At 45.7% G+C, this 15654-nt stretch overlaps 1 protein-coding gene across 10 annotated transcripts in view; it reads left to right on the top strand.

The window, feature by feature from the left end:
* Window positions 1-15654, top strand: part of EYA2 (EYA transcriptional coactivator and phosphatase 2) — a 254907-nt gene that overhangs the window by 95149 nt on the left and 144104 nt on the right. For 9 of the 10 annotated variants that reach the window (XM_089897015.1, XM_022564975.3, XM_089897017.1 and 6 more), the window contains 2 exons: window positions 701-843; window positions 12432-12548. In XM_089897015.1, the coding sequence (XP_089753141.1) occupies window positions 701-843; window positions 12432-12548 (260 nt within the window). The remainder of the gene's footprint in view (window positions 1-700; window positions 844-12431; window positions 12549-15654) is intronic. The other variant, XM_089897020.1, reaches the window with a different exon arrangement.

Genomic DNA, 15654 nt, shown 5'->3' on the forward strand with positions numbered 1-15654 from the left:
CCAAGAGCAGGGCATCTTGAATGACAATGCTGTCAAAGCTACAATCAATTGGGAAGGTGTCTAAATTAGGGTAGATAGTCACGGTGGAATAGGCTACACTGCAGTAATCAATAAACCTTGGTCTCAGTGGCTTAGCACAACAAAGGTTTGTTTCTTATATAAAGTCCAATGTGAATCCCAGGAAACTCTCCAGCACACCTCTCCTCCACAAGCTGACTCAGGGATCCAGGATGTAACTGTGTTGGCTCCGCCCTCTCAACTGGTACCCTCCACAGTTGCTGCCGAAAGAGGAGAGGGGATGGTGTTATTGGCCAGACCTATGAGTGGTTTATGCATTCTGTCAGGCAGAACCAGGAAATGTAATCTTCCTGGTGCCCAGGAAAGGAAAATGAAATAGGATTTGATGAACATGTAAGCTGTCTCTCCCCTGGAAAGAGTGAATACCCAGGGAATTCCCTGGCAGTCCAGTGATTAGGACTCAGTGCTTTCACTGCTGGGGCCCAGGTTTAATCCCTGGTCAGGGAACTAAGATCCTGCAAGCCAAGTGGCCAAAAAAAAAAAAAAAAAAAAAGAAGAAGAAGAAGAAAAGAAAAGAATACCCCCAAAGGAAAATAGCAGTGGTGGTGATACCAGAATAAGGGGGGAGGGATGCTGGGTTGGGCTTGGGCTTGGAGATTTCATCTTCTCTCCTTCCATGCAGACCTTGCCCACGTGTCCTGCACAGCCAGCATCCCACTGCCATGGCAGCCTACGGCCAGACTCAGTACAGTGCGGGGATCCAGCAGGCCACGCCCTACACAGCTTACCCACCTCCAGCACAAGCCTATGGAATCCCTTCTTACAGTGAGTACCTGACCAAGCTCTTGCTTTCCCCCTGGGATCCCCACCATCATGGTCTTTATTTTGCCCTGTTGCTTCAGTGAAATGCAGAATGATAAATGCAGCCAGCCTAATTTTGGATTGGAGATAGAGGGGAAGGACAGACACTTTAAATATGGTTCAAGATCTAGGGCTTCCCTGGTGGCGCACTGGTTGAGAGTCCACCTGCCGATGCAGGAGACACAGGTTCTGCCCCGGTCCGGGAGGATCCCACATGCCACGGAGCGGCTGGACCCACGAGCCATGGCCGCTGAGCCTGCGCGTCCGGAGCCTGTGCTCCGCAACGGGAGAGGCCACAACAGTGAGAGGCCCACATACCGCAAAAAAAAAAAAAAAAAAAAATATGGTTCAAGATCTAGAGACTATATCAAGACCTCTTTTGACTGCAAGAGTAAGACACAACCCAAGCTGGCTTAGGGAAAATGGAAATTTAATGATTCACATACTGGTAAATTTGGGGATACGACTGATAGCAGGTATGATAGCAGGTATGGCTGGATCCAGGTGCTTGAATGATATCACGAGGAAGATGTCTCACTCCATCTTCAGATGTTTCCCTCTGAGTTGTCTTTACCTCCACATGGGTTCTTCCCATGTGACAGCAAAGATTGTACCTGTCAACTCCAGGTTTGCATGCTTTCAGCTCAGCACGCTCAGCAGAAGGACATCTCATCTTTCCCAGTAGTTCCACCAGAATCCAGTGTTGACCCTTGGCACAAGCAAGGAGGCAGAGGTGAGGGAGGTGATCGGAGGGTGAAGCATATGGATTGTATATGAGGAAGGGATGGTTCTCTTAAAGGAAAACCCAGTGGTGGTATCAGAAGAAGGAAAAATGGATGCTGGGAAGGCAAAAACAAGAGACAATGCAACCTTGACAGTCAGAACGCTATTGCCAAGAACTGGAGGCTCAGTGAACTAGGCTCACCATCCACTGCTCACCTGTCCCTGTGAGCATTCATCAGGGTTCTCCAGAGAAACAGAACCAATGGGATGGAGCTGAGCCAGAGAGACACATTTATCATAGGAATTGGCTCACCCAATAATGGAGGCTGAGAAGTCCCTAGATCTGCAGTTGGCCAGCTAAAGACCCAGGAGATGGAAGAGGATGTCATTCCAGCCTGAATCTGAAGACCTGAGAAACAGGAGGGCTGATGTTGTAAGTTCTAGTCTGAAAGCTGGCAGGCCCAAGCCCAGGAAGAGCTCATTTTTCAGTTCGAGTCTGAAGACAGGAAAAGACCAATGTCCCAGCTCAGCACTCAGACAGAAGGAGTTCCCCCTTACTTAGTCTGTTGTTCTATTCAGGTTTCCAGTTGATTGGATGGGGCCCACCAACATCAGGGAGGGCAATCTGCTTTACTCAGTCCACTGATTCAAATTAATCTCATCCATAAACACCCTCACAGACACAGTATAATGTGTGACCAAATGTCTAGATACCCCGTGGTCCAAGTTGACACATAAGATTAACCGTCACACTGGGTTTTTTTTTTTTTTGCGGTACGCGGGCCTCTCACTGTTGTGGCCTCTCCCGTTGCGGAGCACAGGCTCCGGACGCGCAGGCTCAGCGGCCATGGCTCACGGGCCCAGCCGCTCTGCGGCATGTGGGATCTTCCCGGACCGGGGCACGAACCCGTGTCCCCTGCATCGGCAGGCGGACCCCCAACCGCTGCGCCACCAGGGAAGCCCCTGTGGCTTTTATTCATGTGATTTCTTCCCATCTTAATTGATGTATCAACCAAAGCCCTTTTGGTAGCAAACAACAAAAATCCAATGCTAATTAACTTAAGAAAATAAGGATGTTTATTGCAAACATAGCAGAAAAATCTTAGGGCTTTAGCTTCAGGCAGGGTTGGATCCAGGTATGATAATAGGAGGAATTAGTCTCTCTGCTTCCCTTTGTGTGGGCTTCCGTCTCAGGCAGGCTCTCCACTGTGGTGCCAAAGGCAGCCCTAGCAGTTCCAGGCTGGAACTCCCCAAAAAGAGAGCCTCCGCTGTCCAGGATTTGCCACATTGTCCCAGAGATCTCTTTACCTGGACTCCTATGGTCAGACCCTGGGGCAGAAAGATGGAATGCTCTGGATGGCCCCATGTCCACCCATGGCACCAATGATCAGGTCAGGCTCACCCCAGAGAACTGATCTGAGTGTGAGGAAGGGGTAGTCCCCAGAGGAGGAGGGGTCAGGCAGAAAGCACAGACATCCATACAGATGGCTTTCCGATCCACCCAAATCCATGGTATCCAGTGGAAAGAACAGGATTGCAGGCAGGAGGCCTTCCTTCCAGACTCAACTGCCCCTGGCTTCTCCACACCTCAGCTTCTTCAACGGTTAAATTAATCAGATCATCTTGTCTTGCCAACTAGATGGTGTGGCTTCAGTGCAGAGACTGAATCTTGAATTTTTTTCCTCCCTCTTCTCCCTCCCTTCCTCTGCCCTGTTCTTTTGTTCATTCATTCATTCATTCATTCATTCAGCATTGGGTCGTGTGCTGAGTATACAATGGTCAACAAGCAGAATGGGCCCTGTGTTTGTGGAGCTTACAGTCTAGAACAGAGGCTGGAAAGTGAAGGCCAACAGATAATGTGGCCCTTGGATATTTTTTTTAACCTATAAAATATACTTGACATTTAAAAAATTAATTGCCAATTTTTAAATGGGAAATGTTTACATAGAAGTTTATATTCCTAATGTCTTTTTAAAAAACGACAGATGATCGGGCGGCATTGGGCCCACATTTTTTGTGTCAGGAGTAGGTGGCTCTGAGTAGGGCTGACCCTATTAGCCTGTGTTCACCACAGTCCTCCCCCACCCTCATTACTCACTTGAGTTAGCTGCCTGTCCCCTGAAGACATTTAAGTTTGCAACCCCTAGCCTCGAGGAAGAAAGAAATTACATGAACTTTTAAAAATTGTAGGTGTTATTTCAAATTATGATGCGTGATATAAAGGAAGACAAGAAGGCTGTGAAAGGGTAAAGAACAAGCAAGATTTAATATAGGTTCTAGCGCCAGGGAATGCCTTTTACATGAGGAGCTGATTCAGCTGAGAACTGAGAGGTGACCATTCGTAAGCACGGGAGGGAGGGTGTCCAGGCCGAGGCGACCACCCCGGGAAGATGGACTTGGCAAATCCAGGAAGCCCAGTGGCTGGAACACAGTACACAGATGAGGTAGGCGAGGTGGGCAGAGCCTTAGCGCCTGGGAAGGATTTTATTCCAAGTGAAGCAGGAACTCACTGGCAGATTTATAAACACAGGGCTATCTGATACAATCTGGGTTTTTTAAAGATCACTTTGGCTGCTGTGGGGAGGTTGAATTGGAGGGAAGCAAGAGGAGAAACAGGAAGGTAGGTTGGGAGACTGATAAAGTCTGGAGTAGAGCCATGTGGAGACCTGGGGGGCATTGAACAGACAGAAGTAGACATATTCAAGAGCAGTTGTGGAGTTAGGAGTGACAAGTCACAGAGCACCTGGTCAGGCGTTGGTCATGGACACCATCATTGAGATGCTGTATCACTGAGATGCTGCATCTTCAAAAAAAAAAAAAAAACGCTTTTTTTTTTTGGCTGCACCACACAGCTTGTGGGATCTTAGTTCCCTGACCAGGGACTGAAACCAGACCCTCAGCAGTGAAAGCATGAAGTCCTAACCACTGGACCCCCAGGGTATTCCCTGAGATACTGCATCTTTGAGATGCTGCATCACTGAGATGCTGCCACCCACAGTTCTCAGGGCTCTGTGTCTACTTGTCCTTTTAAACCGCCACTCAACCCTCCAAGGGAAGTCCCATCGTTATCCTCTTTCAAGGTATAAATAAATGGAGGCTCAGAGAGGATAAATAACTCGCCCAAGGTCCCCCAGTTGGTCGGTGGCAGAGGTGGAATTATACCCAGGCAGCCTGGATCTGGAGTCTAAGCCCTTCACTGCTGAGCTCCACTGCCTGAGCACACATTCCAGAAATCCTGGGGGATTACCTATGACAGACCTTGGCCAACTGGTGTGGGCATCTCTTCTAACTTCTGTCCCTCCTGTGCCAGAAGGCTTGTGATAAAATCACACGTAAGTTACCCTGCCTGGCTGACAGCCAAGAAACATGAAGCTGGATTATTTTTCAGCATGAAAGAGAAAACTAACCCTGTTCCCAGACAAAACATGGCATCCGGTGGAAATTAATTTGGTTCAAAGTCATTTTACAGTCCCAGTTACCTTCAGAGGCTCTGTGCCCTAACAATACAGCGTAAGTGGTAAGATCACACGTTCTAGGTTCACACCTCACCTCTGTCCCTTGCTGGTCCTCAGACTCTGGGCAGTTTTCCTCCTAAGTCTGGCTTCCTAACGAATGTTGTTGCATTAAATGAGATCATCTACGTTGGGGATCAGCTACCTTTTCTCTGTAAAGGGCCAGATCATAAATATTTTCAGCTTTCTGGGCCACTCAACACTGCCATTGAAGCATGAAAGCAGCCAAACAATATGTAAACTAATGGGTGTGTCTGTGTTCTAATAAAACTTTATTTACATAAACAGGCAGTGGGCCATCATGTGTCAACTCCTGATCTCTATAAAGGGTTTAGCTCACAGGGCCTGGCCCAAGGGAAATGTTCAGTCAGTACAGCTGAATCAGGCTGCTACACACACACACACCTGGAATGTCCACATCACTAAGTAACGACAGCTGGGATAAAAAACCCTTTCCCTTCACATATGCCTGTGCCTGAGCAAGCAGTGTTTGCTCACTGTCTGGACAAACCTTGCTGAATCTTGTTAGGAAACTTTTCTCCTTGCTCCTTGGCAAATAGCATTATTACCTTTGTTTAAATAGCTGCGGGGAAATAATAACACAGTTGAGCAAACTAGAGGCAAGGAGGTCAGGAGTGTGGAGTATTTTTTTCTCAATGTATTATGCAACATTTAAGACATATTAAAAGTGTAAAGAGTAGCACTACAAATACCCATGAGCTGACCATCCAACATGGTCATCCAACATTTCGCCCCTGGATTTGCTGTTTATCATTGCTCTGCATTACTTTATGAAGAATAGAGGTCGGCAGTCTTTTTCTGTAAAGAGCCTGATAATAAATGTTTTTTCCTTTGCAGGCCATACAGTGTCTATCAGAACTATTCAGGTCTACCCTGTATCTTGAAAGCAGCCACAGATAATACATAAACGAATGGGTGTACAGACATACCTTGTTTTATTGCACTTCGCTTTATTACACTTCATAGATACTGCGCTTTTTACAAATTGAAGGTTTGTGGCAACCCTGCTTCCAGCAAGCCTGCTGGTGCCATTTTTACGACAGCATTTGCTCACTTCGTGTCTCTGTGTCACAGTTTGGCAATTTGGCAATATTTTGAACTTTTGCATTATTACTATATTTGTTATGGTGATCTGTGATCAGTGGTCTTTGGTGTTACTATTGTAATTGTTTGGGGGCTCCATGAAATGTGCCCATATAAGATGGCGAATTTAGTCAATAAATGTTGTGTACTGACTGCCCCACCAACCAGCCATTTCCCCCATCTCTCTCCCTCTCCTCGGGCCTCCCTATTCCCTGACACACAACAATATGAAATTAGGCCAATTAATAACCCTACAATGGCCTCACAGTATTCAAGTGAAAAACAAAGAGCCGTGCATATCTCACTTTAAATTAAGAAAAAACGAAAAATGATTAAGCTTAGTGAGGAAGGCATGTCAAAAGCCAAGACAGACTGAAAGCTGGGCCTCTGGCGCCAAACAGTTAACCAAGTTGTGAATACAAAGGAAAAAGTTTTGAAGGACATTAAAAAGTGCCACTGCAGTGAACACATGAATGGTAAGAAAGTGAAACAGCCTTATTGCTGGTAAGGAGAAAGTTTTAGTGGTCTGAATAGAAGATCAAAGCAGCCACAACATCCCCTTAAGCCAAAGACTAATCCAGCACAAGGCCCTAACTCTTGTCAGTTCTCTGAAGGCTGAGAGAGGTGAGGAAGCTGTAGAAGAAAAGTTTAAAGCTAGCAGAGGTGGGTTCATGAGGTTTAAGGAAAGAAGCCAGCTTCATGACGTAAACGTGCAAGGTGAAGCAGCAAGTGCTGATGTAGAAGCTGCAGCAAGTTACCCAGAAGATCTAGCTAAGATAAGTCATAAAGGTGGCTACACTAGGCAACAGATTATCAATGTAGATGGAGCCTTTGATTCGAAAATGCCATTTAGCAGAAAGTTTTCTGTGGCTGGCGACAGAAGAGGAAGTCAGAGAGATGGAAGTCATGGAAAGGACTTGATGGAACGTTACTGATTGGAGGATGGAGGGGGTGAGAGGGAATGAGGTGGAATCCAGGAGCCAAAAATGGTCCCCAGCTGACAGCCAGCAAGGATGAAGGGATTTCAAATCTGCAGATACAGGAACTGGATTTTTCCAAGAATCTGAATGAGCCTGGAGATGGATGTTTCCCCAGAGCTCCCACATAAGAGCCCAGTTTGCCCAAAACTTTGATTTCAGCCTTGTGAGACTCTAAGCATGGAACCCAGCTGAGCCCACCCAGACTTCTGACCTACAGGATTGTGAGTGAAAAAATGAGTTTTGTTTTCAGCCACTAAGTTTGTGGCAGTTCGTTCTGCAACTGTGGAATATGAATTCAAGGCACATTCAAAACAGCCTGGAGGGAAATGTGGAAGGCACACACCTATCCTTGTAGAGATATTTTAATGTTCACAAGATGCTATGTATCAGGTTTAAGAACCCATTCCCTTTTCCATATGATCACATTTACTACTACTCTTTCCTAACTTCCAACCCTCTTTTTGATTCTATTAAGAACTCCTCTCCTACTTAGCTCTGTCTCCTGGCCTGATCCACCAATCTCAATTTCCATCAACCCTCTGGTGAGATTTGCAGCTCACTAGGATCTGGTCCTATCCTTTCTCCTCCCTTTTTTGACCCTACCCATCCATCTGTCTCGCTTGTTTATTTTTTTGTTTTGTTTTTTTCTGTGCCATAGCTCTGTTGAATAAAAGGGAATGCTAAGTTAATTTTGTTCCTTTTCCGTAGGTTTCATTCCCTTTAGAAATAATTAATCTTGTACTCTGACAGTATATACAAAACAACTGTGGATATTTAAAGAAAAATGCAATGAAGCCTGGTATGTACTACTTTTACAAACAAGGAAGAACTTTTTAGTTTAAAATAAATGTCTCAGTGATAGATATGTACAGTTAAATGTCTCAGCGATAGATATGTACAGTTAAGATATTCAATAAGAAAATATTCCAAATACTTCAGAATTTTCAAATAGGTATTTAGGATGCTCCATGAAACACACATCCTTATCATTCTTTATGTCTGTGCTATTTATTTCCATTGTTTTTTTTTAAGTGACGCAGATATCATACTTTGAAAATGTTTCTGAGTAGGAAAGAAATTGTAATTAAAATAAAACAAAGGAAACACTAATTTACCACATACCTGGAAAAAAAAAATGCCATTTAGAACTTTCATAGCTAGAGAGGAGAAGTCAATGCCTGGCTTTAAAGCTTCAAAGGACAGTCTGACTCTCTTGTTAGGGGCTAATGCAGCTGATGACTTTAAGTTGGAGCCAGTGTTCATTTACTATCCTGAAAAGCCTAGGGCCCTTAAGAATTATGCTAAATCTACTCTGCCTGTGCTCTATAAATGGAACAACAAAGCCTGAATGAGAACACATCCATTTACAGCATGGTTTACTGAATATTTTAAGCCCGCTGTTGAGACCTAGCTCTCAGAAAAAAAGATCCCTTTCAAGATATTACTGCTCATTGGTCATGCACCTGGTCACCCCAGAGCTAAGATGGAGATGTACAATGAGACGAATGTTGTTTTTATGCCTGCTAACACAGCGTCCACTCTGCAGCCCATGGATCAGGAGTAATTTCAACTCTCAAATCTTATTATTCAGGAACACATTTTGTAAGGCTGTTGTTGGTTTAGATAGTGATTCCTCTGATGGATCTGGGCAAAGTGAATTGAAAGCCTTCAGGAAAGCATTCACCAGTCTAGATGGTGATTCATGGGAAGAGGTCAAAATGTCAACATTAATAGCAGTTTGGAAGAAGTTGATTCCAACACTAATGGATGACTTTGAGAAGTTCAGGACTTCAGTGAAGGAAATGAAGTAACTGCAGATGTGGCAGAAATAGCAAGAGAACCAGAATTCGAAGTGGGGTCCTTGAAGACGGGACTAAATTTCTGCAAACTCATGATAAAACTGGATGAGGAGTTGCTTCTTATGGATGAGCAAATAAAGTGGTTTCTTGAGATGGAATCTATTCCTGGTGAAGATGCTGTGAAGATTATAGAAATGACAACAAAGGATTTAGAATATTACACAAATTCAGTTGCTAATTTACAGTATAGTGTAAACATAACTGTTACATGCACTAGGAAACCAGAAAATCCTTGTGACTTGCTTCATTGCAATATTTGATTTATTGTGGTGGTCTGGAACTGAACCCATAATATCTCTGAGGCATGCCTGTATCTGTGTTTCAATAAAACTTCATCTACAAAAACAGGTAGCAGATCACCTTCGGCCCATGGGCCAGAGTTAGCTGACCCCAGGTGTAGAGTATTATTTTGCATGTTTGTGAAATGAATGAATGAATGCCCAGTGCATCTCTGGCTGACAACCTCTTTGAAATGCACATGCTCCCTTCTGTACTCCCGTGAGCTGAAGACAGTGGAACCTGTAGGTAGTTCTTGAGCATCTTTGGAGGCCTTGTTCTCTTTGCTATAAAGATATTCATGAGAAATGCTTAGAGGGCAGGAGAGCTGATGCCACCAGCCTGTCCTCAGACCAGACCATCACCAGATTTCCTTTGAACTGAATCTCTTAGAGCAGTGCTTCTCACCTGGAGGTAAAAGACCAGTTTTGGGCTTTTTGCTTTTTAATTTCTAATTCATCATGGACTGACTCTTTGGTAAAATGCAACAAAAATAATTACTAGAAAAAATGAAATTAAAAAAAAACTCATACAAAATAGAAGCCTAGAGATATGACCTTAGATGCCATAGCAATTTCAAGTTGCTATGAAAGTTTCTAAATACTTACTTCTCAATTTCTGTGCTTTCTCATCATGAGCTGGTGACTGGTTCATGGACCAAATATGGGCAACCCTGATTTACAGAACTAAGCCTTTTGTGTGCCTCCACCATATTCTCTCCCCTTTCTCATGGGTTAGAATTTTATGATCCATCCACTTCAGCAAACAGAAGGAGAGGTGAAATTTTTTCATTTGTTTTCTTCCATATTCATTCATTCATTCGACAGGTATTTATTGAGCACCTGCTGTGCGCCTGGCACTGAGCCAGGTGTGGGGATGCCACAGTGGACAAGCCCAGCCCAGCCCCCACCCTCCTGGAGCTCTCAGCCTAAGGAAAGAACAGATGTTAAGCCCATGAACTGTGATGAGAGCCATAGAAAAAACTGGGTGCTCTGGAGGGAGTAATCAGGGGGCTGACTCAGGTCATGGAAGACCTTTCTGGGGGAGCAACATTTAAACTGAGAAATCAAGGATGAGAAGGCATTAGCCCGATAAAGAAGGGGGTGGAGGGAAGTGCATTCCAGGGCAGAGAGAAGAGCATGTGCAAAGGCCCTGAGTCGAAAGACATATTCTTGCAGTTTTGTCTGTGTCTAGTTAAAAATGAAAAATGTATGTACCCTCTGACTTAGCAATTCCTCTTCTTGTATCCATCCGAGACAAACATTCTAATGTTGTCCATTCTATCTTGGATTGTGATAGAAAAAAAAAAAAATTGGAATCGACCTAGAATCCATCATCAGGAGACTGGCTGAATGAGCAGTGATGTTCCTTACTTTGAATTTCCATTCAGACACTAAAATGAGTGAAGTGACTGAGAACACGGCTTGAGCAGAGGGAGGAGGGAGCCTGGAGAAGGCGGAGGTCAGAGGGGTGAGCAGAGCCCACGTAGGAACACGTCACCCAAGGAGTTTAGATTTGACTCTAGTTGCACCAGGAGACAGACTGTACTGAATACACCGTTAATCATCCCTGGCAGATGAAGCAAAAGAAGGTGCCGTATAAATATAGCTTGTTGCTGTCGTCACTACCATCACTGAAATTGAGCACCATCTAGTGCAGAAAATCCTTTCACACCCATTATTGAGAGGTATCAAGAGAAGGAAAAGAAAACCTAGACTTCAGAGTTACCTGCTGATTACAAGAAGCTGATCGAGTGACCTGGCTTTCTGAACCCCAGTCTCCACATCTTTAAAATAGGGAAAGTAATATTGCCTGTCTCATGGGATTGTTGTGAAGATGAAAGAGGTGTGTGCTTCTAAGTACCTCACCCACAGCTTTATATGTTCATTCTTTCCCCTTCTTTTCATCTCCCAACAATCCTGCCAGTGGGGGTCAGCATCTTATTTCATAAGGGAGGGGACTTCCAGGCTGGGGTTGAAGGAGAAACTGTCCAGGTCACCAAGTAAAGAAGCAAACCATCCCGGATGCCAGCGCAGACCGCTTGACTCAAAATCCATCATTTTTACCTCGCTAAGCATTCTCTTCATTTATGGGGGTGAATGGGTGAGAAGGAGGGAAACCATAGCTACAAAACCATCCCCAGAACTGGCAGAGTTCTTTTTTAAAAATTCAAATTTAAATAGTATTGGAATACTATCGCACACCTATAAGACAAAGGTAAGCAAAGTTGATTATATTTTCAATAAAAATACAATGTATGGGCTACTGGCGGGTCAGCCTCCTCCCTCAATACAATTCCTTCTCCAGCCAGTGGCTCATGGAATTGGTGCCCGTGCCTTGGGGAAGCATGTCAGAGTTTGGCTGAAACAGAAGGCAGATTTGTAACTGTGGCCTTTGGATAAGCAGGTCCACCCATGAGAAGAGTGGGGAGTGTGTCTTAGGGTGAAGGGGCATCATCTTTACAGAGGAGAGATGGTTCATGTAATACCTTCACCCCAAATCCTGATGTACTTTTAAGCCATACATGGAGCTAGTCCTTGGAGTAAGGGGTTGTAAACTCACTACCCTCAGGGCCAGGCAGGAAGCCTGAAGCTGACTGCGTGTGCAAAACATGAGACGCTCTTAGCCTGCCTTTCCCTTTCGCACTTTTGAACGTGTCCTAGGATGAAAAAACACCAAAAACCTGCAATGAAAAAATAGTACCTTAAAACTAGCCTCCATGTCTCAGAGACAATATGGGCTCCATGGTGACCTGGGAAACACACAAATCGGGAGCTACGGGGGCAGCCTGTCATCACACGCAAACACAGGGATGAGGTTTCTAGGCCATCCTGTTGCTCAAGAGAAGCCATAAGTCTAGATTTTTTGGAGAAATCTCCTGATTTTTAAACGAAAACAACCAATTTCAGATTTTCCTTTAAAATACGCAGGCCAAGCAAGACACGTGTGTAGGCTAACTTCAGCTCACAAACCACCAGTTTGCAACCAGTCTGGAAGCTGATAAAACCACGTGCTGTCTTGACGCAGTAGCCCTTCTGCGGGTGACAAGGAAGCATCCTAATTATGTGTGCCTGGTGCTTCTTTCTCCTCCTTCCAAGGCATCAAGACAGAAGACAGCTTGAACCATTCCCCTGGCCAGAGTGGATTCCTCAGCTATGGCTCCAGCTTCAGCACCGCCCCCACTGGACAGAGCCCGTACACCTACCAGATGCACGGTGAGTGTGGCGCTGCGGCCCCTCCCTGCCGTCTCTAAGGCGCTGCCTGAGCTGGGTGTCCAGTCGTTCATTCGTTTATTTAGCAGTTTTACTGAGAACCTACTGTGTGCCAGGATCTATCTCAAGTACTAGAGTTGCAGTGGTGGACAGAGGAGATACGACTTCTGCCCTCATGGCAATTACAGGGCAGGAGGGAGAGACTGACAATCAACAAGGCAGCAAATAAGAGGTGTTGAATGTGATGAAGCAAATAAAAGTGGTGTTCAGATAGAGAGTGACGAATAGTTGAGGGGTCAGGAGAGGTGGGAGAGGTAACTTTAGATAGAGTCATCGGGGAAGGCTCTTTGAAGACGTGACATTGGACAGAGACCCAAAGTATGAGGCAGAACCAGCCATGTGCAGACCTGTGGGAAGAGCATTCCAGGCAGAGGGAACAGCCCTTGCAAAAGCTGTATGGAGGGAAGTGTCTTAATGTGTTCGAGGCACAGAATAGGAGCCAGTGGGGCGGAAGCAGGGTCAGGGGCATGTGAGAGGAGAGAGCCTTGGGGAGAGAGCAGGGCCGAATCATGCAGGGCCTTGAGGACTGAGGGAAGGTGTTGGCTTTGATTTTAACTGTGATGGGACAGGCAAGTCCATTGTAGGCTCAGAGAAATGCCTGGTGTTGGGAATACTGGACAGTAGGTAAAGGAGCTATTATTCCAGGCAGGAAGTTCTGGGCTCTGCATCCCCACTGGGTAGCCTTAGAAAGGGAAGAAACTCCAGTGTGTGACTCCCACCCCGCATACCCTAAGAAACCGGCCTGCTGGATTCTCCTGTGCCCACCTGCACTCTGTTACCATCCAAAGGCCCCTTCTCTTCTCTGGTGCCCCATGGGGAGCATGTTGGAGCTGATGCATGGAGCAGAGGGCTGGTGGCAGTAATTTGGGGGATCCTCACCCTGGTATTTTTTTTCTTCATGAAAGCTGGTAAAAATGACCACCAACAGTCTGAAAAGTACTATGCAAAACCGAAAGAGCAATGACGAGGAGGTGGGCTAATGCATGATGCTACTTTTCTTTAAAAAAAAGAATTACAGGTATTGCCGCTTCGTCTTTTTTAATTAAGGAAACAATTTAAATGGATGTCAAGGGCAGCCTTTCAGGAAAAAGCATTGTGAAGAGACAGCAAGTGATCTTAGGGGTACGTAAAGGAACGGGGGTGATGAGCATTAACGCCCAGACCTTGGAATAGCTTCCATGTAAAGATGTGCAACAGAGTTTGTTGATGGCACCATCAGCTAACATTGACCAAGCACTCACCACGTGCCACACGAGGTGGCTAATCATCTCATACAGCCTTCCTGACACTCCAAAGTGTTGGTTCTGGCATAATTCCCATTTTATAGGAGGAGAAACTGCGTCATAGAGGGAGGGAATGCCTGACCTGCCCAGCGTCAGGGCAAGGAGCTTAGATTTTATTGCAAGTGCAGTGGGAAACAGGTTGCATCAAGTCTCTTGGGGGTCTGGTGAATCCCCAAAGCCAATGCTCACTCAAAGCCTGCTTTTCGCCATGGTACCTCCTGCCTCCTCTGCTTCGGCTGTCATCTCTGTCTCCCCGGGCGGTCTTTCTGAGTCCCACTGAAGGGAATAAGCTGCTGTGACCCCTCCTCAAATGGAGAGTGAATTATGACACAATCCTGATCATAAAGGCTTGTGAAAGACAGTGAACTTGAACTTGCATTTGGGTCCATCTCAACCAGTTTTTTTCAGCTCTTTTTATAGAAATGGAACTGACTGCCTCAGGGCTTCTAAGGAGACAGACAATGATCAATTAAGTAAATCGATCCTTACAGATTGTGCTAAATCGCGTGAAGGACCAAAACAGGGTGGTGTGATGGGCCATGATGAAAGGAGTGGTGATGGACGCTACCCAGGTGGTTAGGGAGACCTGAGTGAGGGAAAGAAGCCAGCCTGTGAGTAGCTGGAGACTGGACAGCCCAGACAGAGGGACCAGCAAGGGCAAATGCCCGGAGGCAGGAAAAGGCTCACAGTGTTGAAAGAGTCCAAAGGAGTCTCATGAATCTGGGTGTAGTGAGTAGGGGAGATGAGACTGGAAAGTGAAGCAGGAGGCCTCCCTGGACTGGGTCATAGAGAATATGTTATTTCTCCTCTGGTCCTTACAGCAGCCATAGGAGGTGGGCCGCATCAGCTCTGCTTTACACATGATGAACGTGAGGCTCAGAGAGGGAAAGTGACTTACCCAAGGATCCCAGGGCCAATAAGTATTGAGAGCTGGGATTCAGAGTAGAATTCCAGAGGCTATGCTGTGTCCTCCAAGTGCTATTTCCTGTACTCCTTCAGGACTCCAGATACCGCCCTAGCTCTGCGTATACACCATTCCCCTGGATCTTCCCAGTAGCCCTGTGACGTAGGTTCTGTAATTATCCCCATCTTACAGGTGGAAAAACTGAGGCACAACGTGGTAAAGTAGCTTGCCCAAGGTCACATGGCTGTGGCAATGGGATTTGAAGCCAGGTGGTTCCACTCCAGAGCCCAGGCACGTAACCCCAACACCACCCTGCCCTCCACACTCTCATAGATCCATCTAGAAGATGATCCTCCGTGGATGAGCCCTGGCCTAGACCCCACAACCCACCTCCATCCCCATCAGCCCCTCACAAATGGAAAAACATCTGCTGCTCTGTTCCCACCCCACCGCGGGAATAGTCCAGGTTATTTTCTTATCGTCTTCATGGCCCAAATGCCAGCTGGACTTTGTCCCAATTAACTGCCTTCAGTCTAATGCTAATGGCCATAAACTGCTCTTGAGACAGCCCAGGCGTTTTGCAAGCCTGACATATTCCTCCTTAAGTATTTTTTTTTTCAAACACAAACATATAGAAGGCTCACACACCATGCCCATGTGCTTCCTATTAACTTTTTTTTTCAAGTTGTTCCAGAGGAGAAATAAACTCTCCAACTACTCCCTGTGCATTTCAGAATGGAAGACATTGGCTGAGCTTAGTTTTTTGGACAAAGAAGGGAATGAAGAAGGAGATTGAGACTGAATTTTAGGCCTGAAAGTATCGACTTGGCGTAAAACTGGTCCATGTTCAGAAGCCGAGCTG

Source organism: Delphinapterus leucas, chromosome 15 (assembly GCF_059928025.1).
Source record: "Delphinapterus leucas isolate spDelLeu-1000000601 "Yukka" chromosome 15, BTC_Dleu_Yukka2, whole genome shotgun sequence".
Taxonomy (NCBI): Eukaryota; Metazoa; Chordata; class Mammalia; order Artiodactyla; family Monodontidae; genus Delphinapterus; species Delphinapterus leucas.